This window comes from Polypterus senegalus, chromosome 9, assembly GCF_016835505.1.
Source record: "Polypterus senegalus isolate Bchr_013 chromosome 9, ASM1683550v1, whole genome shotgun sequence".
NCBI classification, from domain to species: domain Eukaryota; kingdom Metazoa; phylum Chordata; class Cladistia; order Polypteriformes; family Polypteridae; genus Polypterus; species Polypterus senegalus.
In genome coordinates this window covers 132,996,387-133,006,748 of record NC_053162.1, presented here as the reverse complement: position 1 = coordinate 133,006,748, position 10,362 = coordinate 132,996,387, and the positions used below count along the sequence as shown (strand labels likewise).

Here is a 10,362-nt window from a genome sequence, read left to right as displayed (position 1 = left end):
TTGTTAAGTGAAAGGCTTCTAGAGAAGCAGTCTTCACTTCTCATTTCTCCTTACCCACTGTTTTGAGGATAACACAGAACAAGTCTTCCTCTTGTCGTAATGACAATGACATGTTAACATCAAATACATGCTAAAAACCTTCAAAATTAAAACACAAAAAACATTTAATTGGTCAACAGATGGGTGTTTTAATGTCATGGTAATACATATGGATGTTAGTAGTGTCTGTTTGTAAACCTCATGAATAGGGGAAGAGAAGATCAAGAGATTCCCCTAACAATGTAATTTTTTTTTTTACAAGTTTCCTGCTCTTGAATTAAAGCAAAATGTGGGCCTCTTATGCTTGTGCTACTTTTCCAGAGAAAGCAGTCGAACGGACCTATCCGGGAAAAGATCCAAGGTTGCCCCAGAAGCATTAACAGGAGACAAGGAACTACTAAGTGGCAGCAGCAGCATTCACTGCAGATTGAGATTGCAAAGGGTAGTATAAGCACATGGTTAATGGCCTCCGAGAACATTTGTAATTGCTGAACTTGACCCTTTTATGGTTTTATTCTGTTGTAGAGACTTTCCAGTTGAGTTGCAGGAGGGCAGCAAAGGGAGTATATTGTCCATAGAGGCCCAGTGATACAGAGGAGGCACTGACAGAGCAATCAGAAAATATTTTACACAAAGTCACAAACACCCATGATATTATCCTAGAAAGTGGAAAAGTCTTGTCTGTATACAGTACTATGAGGATGCCTAGGAAGGTGCTGGGTGAATAGCTGACCTAAGTCTATTGGAATTTTCTATATGGTATTATGAGGCTAATGCGTGACATAAAGAACAATAATAAGAAACAATAACATAACTTCAAAAATAAAAATAAGACTGTATTTCTCTCTATATAATCCCAAACACATTTTTACAGGGAATATACAGAAAGCTGCTTGTATACACTTGACAAAATAGGAGACAGATCACATGAATGAAAATGTTTCAAATGGACCACCTAGCTTTTGCTTTATTTAGAAGAAGAAGAAGAAAACAGTCCCATTGGAACATGTGCAGTAGCTCTTTACAAATTGCAGACTAAGTGATGCTTCAAGTGATTCCATCTCCCTCCTTCACGCTCATAAGATGCTGCGATTGCTCCTAAAAATGTGTGCCAGGAGCAACATGTAACAGCAGAAATGTACTCAGTGCCCTTGCTCTACTGGTTCTCTCTCTTTTATAAAAGCTTGTGGGTAAAAAAGCTATTAAGAACCTTTACTTAGACCACAAAATCCTGTTTTACATCATCCTCAGTCACAATTTCTTCCAACAAAACCTAAACTTTATACCTAGTTTTACAAAATGTAAATGTTCATTCACTAAAATTAGAAGATACAGTCAATAGTACCATCCTAGTTTCAACTCAAGCTGTTTTTGTTTTCACGTTGCCTCATGCTTAAATTCCTTTTAATCTGGTATATCACACTACAACTACATAAAAAATAACCCCAGTAAACTTAATCTTAATCATAATTTGAAGATAAACTCTTTACTTAGACCCCCTTTAATTAGTTACATTAAATTCATGCAAGCAGTTTTTTTTGGGAAGGGCTCAATCATTTTCTCATGTAAACTAACAGATTTTAATTGCAATATCCATACCAAATACCTTGTAAAAATACATATTCAGCCTGAAATAAGGCATCAATGACACCTTACACGTCATACACAATTAAATGTAAGTTAAAACAAATTGTCTCTTTCTCCAGATATCAATCATTATTATATAGTGTTTACAACATTACATACATGGATATCACCAGTTAGATTAATCTTAATCTTGTAAAACATTGCAGGTTTTGCAACTATAAGAGTCAGGCTTCTGCTTACTGCAGAAAAAAAAACCACAGGAATCCAACAATCATATTATTTTAATATTTTTCATACATCCTTATTAAATATTATAGGCTTTAGAAAAGCCTCTGCAAGCGTGTGCTAAATACTGAACTTCTACCAGTCTTTAAAAAAAAAGATTAGTGTTCAATTATGGGCCCTGGAGGTCTGCAGTGGCTGCAGGTTTTCATTGCAACCAGTTTCATAATTAGAAGCCAAGCCTAACAGATAACGAAACGTGGTGCTAATTTATATACCTTGTTAGTGCTTTCATTCTAACATGACAAAAATTGTACATTTTATGTTTTCTGAGGACTTTATCCATATGTTTCATGGTTCTCTCTCATTTATTTCAAAATATTATATTAACACAGATACTTAATGATGCATGTATACAGGTTTAAATTAAAGCAATGTTATCTGAAGAGCGAGTGGTTCCTTTGTCATTTGTACTTCATCATTAACTGATGGCAGGTTAAAAAAAATAAGCCTAAATGCAACAATTTAAAACTAAAATACCCAATCAAGGGCTCTGAATTGTAACAAGTGGGATAACTAAAACAAAGTTTAAAAAATATTGCTTTCACTGTAAATAAATGGGTTCTAGTTAAGAAATTGGTGAAAATGATAACCTATAGTCACTGCAGACGTCCAGGACTGTGAGTGAGTACCCCTGATCTCAAGGCATGTGGACAGCATCAAGGTTCAAACAATCGATTTTCAGTAACACAACATGCCCACTTAGCAAACATATATTCTTGAAAAACGTTATGTTGTAGCCTTGACTGTCTGGCCACCAGTCTATGCATGCACTTACTATGGTGCTAAAGAAATACTTTCGGGGTTGTTGTTGTTTTGGACAAAGGAATGGAAGTAACTAGGCATGTACTCTTTCTTTTTGTAAGACAAAATAAATTGCTGTTTTTTTTTCTGGAAATTAAAGAGTATAGTCACTTTATAGCTGTCATGCAATACTTTGGATCTATCAAAGAACACTATGGCACTTGGACACATTTAATGTAGAATCAGATGACTAGTGCTAGTCCAGCGCAGTGCACCTGATCGATAGTCACAGATAAATATACTGATCAACAGACTCAACTTCTGATTTGTGACAAGTAACAGATGGTCTTAAAATTACATGTCAAGTCAAATTAACTAACCTGTCAAAATGCTACACTGACATTAAAACTCCAAGTACTGTTTAGATGTTATCACCATTGACACCTTGTCTATTGCTGGGAAGTTCTGCTATTCTTTAAATTGAATGTTGATTCTCTGCTGAGAGATTGTTGAAATAAAACATTTCTAACATTCATTACATAACACTTTTCCACTTCTATAACATTTTGTTTTATAAGCATAAAGTGGCCAGAAGTGCTTATAACTTTATCATAGATTGTTCCATTTCAAAAATATTAAAAAAAGCATAGTAGTTTATCAATCTTGGGTAATTATAATCCGAGTTTAACTGTTTTCTTTTGCTTTAAAAATGAACATCATTAAATATTAAAGCTAAAGAACACCATTATGAAGGCCTATTTTAAAAAGACAACTTTTTGGCACTATTGCTTTGACATTACATTTTTTCCTCAGATATCATCAGTTCTAAAAAGTGAAAAAATACTCTTATTTCGATTAAGTATAGCAAACATGACATTGTACATCGTCATTAAAAATACCCAACTAGCACAAGAAAATGCAAACTACATTTAATTATTTGACAGTCTACGTAATAGCTTATTTTTTAGCTAAGGTACTCCTAATTTTCCACCTTACATGCATGAGTCTTCAACTGTCCAGAGTAGACAAAGCTCCTTCCGCACTTAGCACAGTGATACGGAGTTTCGCCAGTATGAATTCTCTGGTGCTTTTTCAGGTTGCCAAGCTCACTAAAGTTCTTCCCACACACTGTACAGTGATACGGAGTTTCTCCAGTATGAATGCGCTGATGTCTTTTTAGACTTCCCGATTCACGGAAGCCTTTTCCACACACTGTGCAAAGATAAGGGGTTTCTCCAGTGTGAATTCTTTGGTGTTTTTTAAGGGCCCCCACCCTGCTGAAACTTTTAGTGCACTCAGAGCAGTGATAGGGGGTTTCTCCTGTATGAGTACGCTGATGTATCTTCAAAGTTCCCGAAAGACTGAAATTCTTCCCACACACAATGCAATGGTAAGGGGTCTCTCCGGTGTGGGTTCTTTGATGAATTTTAAGCTTTCCAGATTCTTTGAAACTCTTCCCACATTCAGTGCAGTGATAAGGACTTTCACCAGTATGAATGCGCTGATGTTTTTTAAGACTCCCTGACTCCCTAAAGCCTCTTCCACATACTGAACAGTGATATGGGGTCTCCCCAGTGTGAATGCGTTGATGTCTTTTAAGCGTTTCAGAAATGCTAAAGGTTTTTCCGCAAACAGTGCAATGGTATGGTGTTTCTCCTGTATGAACGCGCTGATGTTTTTTAAGTGTTCCTAACTGACTGAAACTCTTGTCACATACAGTACAATGGTACGGTGTCTCCCCTGTATGTACTCTCTCATGTGTTTTCAGGCTGCCCGAGTCCCTAAAACCTCTGCCACATTCACTACAGTGATAAGGAACTTCTCCTGTATGAATGCGCTGATGCCTTTTCAGGGTTCCCAATATACTGAAAGTCTTCTGACAGACAGTGCACTGATATGGAGTCTCTCCTGTATGAACCCTTCGATGTTTAGTCAGAGTTCCTGATTCTTTGAAGTTCTTTCCACATTCATTGCAATGATAGGGTGCTTCTCCTGTGTGAATTCTCCGATGAATTTTAAGTTTAGCAGTGTCCCTAAAGCTTTTACCACAATCTGAGCAATAGAATGGTACCTTGACTCTGTGAGCACGCTGATGTGCTCGAAGGGTTCCTAGCATGCGGTAACTTTTCCCACATACATTGCACACATAAGGATTTTCTTGTACATTCATTTCTGAGCAATTCTTGATTCGCCGTGGGACGGAGTATCTGCAGTATCTTTTTTTTTCTAAAAATAAAGCAGCTTTTCTTGCTTAGACATAATCACTGTGAAGACAAAAGAAAAAAACAATTTACATATGCCATAGGAAAAAACAACTATGAAGTTAATGTCATCTTGATCTTGATTAAAATTTAAAATAATAATACCTATGCTACAAATATACTAATTATATACTTTAAATACAAAGAATTTTATGGTGTTTTTTCCAATAAAAAAACAAATACTTAAAACATTTGAATTCACTTCCAATCCACTGACTTAAGCAAATCTCGACCCTTATCCTTAGCACTATTTTTAAAGTATCCTCCTCTGCCCTACTGAGAAATATAATCATCGCAACCCTCACGTGTAACGAGTCTGCAACTGGGTTTCATCACACACATAAACAGAAGATTCTCAGACTCTCAACTGGATAGGCTGCTAGACCAACATGGGGCACCCAACCACACTCATCCAGGGTAAATCTTAATTGTCAGTTACCCGAAAATTAGTGATGCTCAGAGGGATTGTCTGCTGATTGAGCTACTCCAAATGACACGATCGGAGATTGGTAAATTAGCTGATCTTATTAACAATTTTTTGAGAATGTGTGTTTCTAAGCTTTGTGGTAATTAAGTTGCAGTGCTCTTTTATACTAAGGATTATGGTAATTGAAGAAAAACACAGGTGTCATTTTGCTGCTGAACTTCCAGTACAAACAGACCAGCCAGTCAGGCTTTAGGAGAGAGTGAAGGCAAGAATACTGTATTGGCTTTTACATTAAGGAAAGAGGAATAATAAACTGAGAAACGGGAACAGGAGGAGTCATCCTGTGTATGGCAATAATGGCACCGTGTAAAAAAAAAAAAGACTTTGCTACATGCGATCCAGTGACAGAAACCTAATAATAAAGGTGTCAATTTGACTAAGCATACTTATAAAACACAAAACAACTATCACAGGCGTCATGCTTATTTTTCGATTCACAGAGATGATGAAATTAAACTCTTTTTTGCTCAGTTTAATGACTTTGAAGCATTTATACCAAAGGAGAACACCAGAAGATTACTTGCGTTTGAAAACACAGATTTTTAAGACACCGGGTTTCTGTCTTAATTGTGTTACTTACCTTAACCCAATTGTATGTGAGCATGTAAATACATTGAATGACTCATTCAAATAACATATACAACATTTTATTATTTTGTTCCTCACCAAAAATGTGTTTTAATACATTCAAATAACATAACAGCCTCAATAGCAAACGTTTGACAAAGTTTTTGCATGTTCTCCACATACGTGGGTTTCCTCCAGGTACAATGGTTTTAGCCCACAGTTCAAAGACATGCACGTTATGTGGACTGGCGATCCTAAACTGGCCCTGGTGTGTTGTCTGGGTTTGCTTTTTTGTGTGTATGTTTGCCCTGTGAACCCTACCCAGGGCTTCTTCGTGCCTTGAGCCCCATGCTAGCTGAGATAGACTCCAGCACCCACCATGATCCTGTTTGGGACAAAGCACATTAGAAAGTAAATGACTGACTATTGTAACCCTGATCATAAAAGCAATGCACCCACTGCTATATACAGTACTTTAATTCTGGCCTTTATAACCATTTAATGTGTTAACTAAACCAAAAATGGCCAAGATTATAGACCATAGCAACACCCCAAACACTGCACTAACTGCCATTATGTACATGTAAAATGGCATTGCAAAAAGCACTGACAGTAACAATGTCCGACAAGACGCAACACATTACCTATTCATAGCACCATTATGTTAAATTATAAGGAAAAAAACTCAAACATTCAAACACTATACTGCCAGAAACTGGTACTTACACTTATAAGCACAGAAAGCTAAAATGTTAAAACTTGTTTAGATTTTGTCAGTTTTCATAACTATGGCAAACTCACATCTAGAAAGACTCAAACAGAAAGCACCAGAAATACACACACACATACACACAAAACAACCCCAACACATGACTCCAGACAATCAGAACAACCTTACAAAGTAAAATGTGCTAAATTACTCATCTTGCTGCAATGAGGAAAGGTGATCTTCCCACCGAAAATATGTTTCAAGTGTACGGTAATCTATGGGTAAAAACAATTGGATGCTGCATTTTGTCAATTGCTAGAAGTCCTCTTACCAGATAGGCCAAAAGTGTGGACTTCATGTTCATTCTCAAGTTATACAGGTTCAAATCAGTGTATTCATGTTACATTGGGGTTACTGGAAAAACTCTGCCTCACAATCTAAAGTATTCATGCAATTTACACTCAGCATGGCCCTCCAAAAAACCCAGAGATGTTATTCATAAATTTCATGCTACTTTTTATAATTACATCTTTTTACATTAAATTTACCTTTAATTGGCAGTCGACTTTATCTGTGAACAGGTAATTTTTGCTTATATTGTTGTAATTTGCCATTTACCAAATGCTAACTTTAGATTAAGTAAAGTTTAACACTTTATCCCTGATTGTATTTAGCCTATTAATAACTTTTCCAACTAAACATTTTGGGTCAGTCCATTTCGAGGCTCATCTGAGCTTGTACTGGGATGAGAACTTTGAAACAGAAAACCTTTGGCATATCAATGGTATACGACATCAAATGCTGGCAAATGGAAGGGGCTGAAGTTCAGAGTTTCCCTACTTACTGTATATCTACTAAACTTGGGCAAAAATACTTATTGATATATGGGAATAGTGACTAGTGTTGAATGCATGCTATCCCAGCCTGCATAATGTTTCACTTTAAGGCGCAAAACACCAAACAATTTGCTATCCTCTGTATGGGCTATAAAAATTTTGCATGTATTGACGTATAAAGCTGATTAATCCCACAAATGCAGACTTTTCCCACCTCTGTCTCCTATTGGTATTTTCCACACTCTGACCCCAACTAAACGAACCTCGTTTCATTTGACAGCATATTTGGAATATAACACATATACAGTACAAAACCAACACTTATAAAATAACAGTTGCGAGACTGCGAAACTTATTATTTACATTTTAAACCAAAGTGCTGCACCGAAAACAGTAATGCCGTAGTCTCATTTTTACAAAAAAATGACTCTTTTCAAAATGTTAATTTTGCGTTATGAGATCAGGATTCTGGAGCTTCTACCCTTGATGCTTCCTTTTCTCAGCACTCAGTCAGAGGCAAGCTAAAGCTAAGCTTGTCCCGTCCATTCCTCCCTCACTTTATGCATACCGCTTGAAGCCTTTTTTTTATTGCTGTCTTTTGCTGTAATGGCCTCTTCTGTGGTACCTTTTCCAATTTGAAAACATAAAAATGTTTTTTCCTTTAAGGATCAAAGATTCATTTGATTTAATTCTGTATCGCAAACGCATCTGTTCATCACTTTGTGATAGCCTTTGTTATGAAAGGCACTCTAAAGTAAGGACCAACTTTCGACATATTACACTATCGCGCACTAATCACAGTGCATTGCCACATAACAAAAAAGACAACTTAGCGGTTACACACTGAGATTGTGTAGAGGGGAGGGGCGTTTAAGCCACGTGATGTATCATGAAAGTGTCAGTTACGTTCACTGGAGGTCAAGGTAACACCCGAGTCACAAAACCTCGCCCCGTTCTGCGCATTTTACCTCTCTTCCCCACCATTTCCAGCTTTGTTGTGTGTGCGGTTACTTGCCGTAGCTCCGTTTTTACCTCCTCCTTGCAGGTTGAGGTCCCTTAGGCTTATCCTCTGTTGTCTAATCCGTCCAGTCTATGTAACAATATGGAATAAATCTCCCAACGGTTTAGTTGACGAACCCAACGACCCTTTCTCGTCAAGGCTCTGCACGTAATTTGCAGTTACCGACACATTCGACCAATCACAAGCGTCAGAAGGATACCCGTTAAACCAATCAAATGATAGTCGCCATGTAATTCCCTTCTAAGTATAATTGGCACAATGAAGAGCGAATAGAATGGCTAACAGAAATCACGCTACCCAATTACAAACATGCACTTAAAAGTCAGTGCTTTCTGCATGTAATACTCAAAGATTGGTTGTAAAGAACTGGCTGAAACAATTTTACACCTTTTGCAAATTACTGCGGTTCTGGAAAAATGTCCCAAGAATGCAAAAAGCCAGAAAATAGAACAATAGCCATTATTTTCAGAATTACATTACGGAGATAAATGTTATTTTACCAGAAAGAAGAGGAAAAATCGTAGAAGGTGCTGAAAATCGTGCTATTTGCCAACAAATGTTAACCGTGTTTCCCAGATTGGTTTACTTCAGTGCATTGTTTAATACCTTGTATATACCAGAAGGCATGTATTAATTGGATTTTCAGAAGACATTTGAAACCCAGGAAAAAAAACCTGAAGTATTTAAACCTGACAGGTACTTGCAGTTTCAGCGTGTGGAGAAATCGTCATAAAAAAACAGTCTTGAGATTAAGTCAGAACGCAGAAAAACCTATTCCAGAGTGACGAGCCTTGTCTTGGTCCGTGGAGTAAGCCTGTCAATATAGCGCCTACATTTTGTCTTATCCTCAATACATCATCTTAGCATTACATTTTTGCTGCGCCTCTGATACTATGCAAATGATTAGCCACCGTTACCTTATAGCCAACGTTTGACCGAAACCTGCGATTATTTTATAATCTCACCAGGTGCACCCGGCATTTGACCGAAACGCATTTATTTTTTTATTTTCTTTAACCTTGGTGGTTACACAAGCTATCCAAAAGAATAAAAAAGAAGAGGCAAAGGCCTCTTATGTGTCAGCAAGCATAACTCATAGACCATATTTTAATGATACTTTTATTATCTCTCCCATAGTTTTAGTTCATTAGTTTTTAGAAATCATTATACCTAGATTATAAAATACCATAAACGGCACGGGTTGCCAGGCGATATGTCATCAACAAATTAAATTTAGGAACTTTTTTGTGGACAACGTACTGGTCAACTTGAGGCCATACTAACTCCAAACACACCCATGCTGCTCTTGTGTATAGCGACCTGGCATAGCAAAACGTGTCCTGAGAATAGGAATAAAAAATGCAGATATAAGGAGAACATGTAAACACTGAATTAATCGTTTTAAGCAAAAGTTTATGTACTAGATAGACGAGATTTAAAAATAAAAATGCAGTTTACTGAGTAATAACAAATTAGAAGTAAAACATTAAAAAGAAGAAACCAAAATGTATGATTAATTGAAATCATAATGGTTAAATGTTATCTTTTTAATTTTCACTCAGAACAAATTTTATTACTTAATCTTTCCATATACCTTTATATAATACATCTTAAAGAGTGGTGGATTAACAAAAAAAAAGATTTAAAATAGGATGTCACAACAACTGGTGCTGCTCACTGGTCACTCTGACTAGCTGTGTGTTGGTCAGTTGGGATGTGCTGTCACAGAATGGCACAGTATTGTATAAGCAGATTTGTTTTAAAATAGGCAAAACTATAATGACACTTTTTAGAAGTCTTTCAACCAATCACTGTCATAGTTGCTTTTG

General features: G+C 36.6%; 1 protein-coding gene across 2 annotated transcripts; it reads right to left on the bottom strand.

Annotated features, from left to right (window-relative positions):
• Positions 1-285: 285 nt before the first annotated feature.
• On the bottom strand, positions 286-8,689 carry LOC120535818 (zinc finger protein 135-like). Of its 2 annotated transcripts, none has more exons than XM_039763910.1 (2): positions 8,481-8,689; positions 286-4,916 (listed from the first exon to the last, which is right to left on the bottom strand). In XM_039763910.1, exon 2 carries the CDS (start codon positions 4,820-4,822, stop codon positions 3,632-3,634), a length of 1,191 nt encoding a protein of 396 aa, XP_039619844.1. In that variant the 5' UTR covers positions 4,823-4,916; positions 8,481-8,689; the 3' UTR covers positions 286-3,631. The 2 variants fall into 2 exon arrangements, with proteins under 2 accessions (XP_039619844.1, XP_039619846.1); XM_039763912.1 differs by having other exon boundaries at positions 8,545-8,689.
• Positions 8,690-10,362: the final 1,673 nt, after the last annotated feature.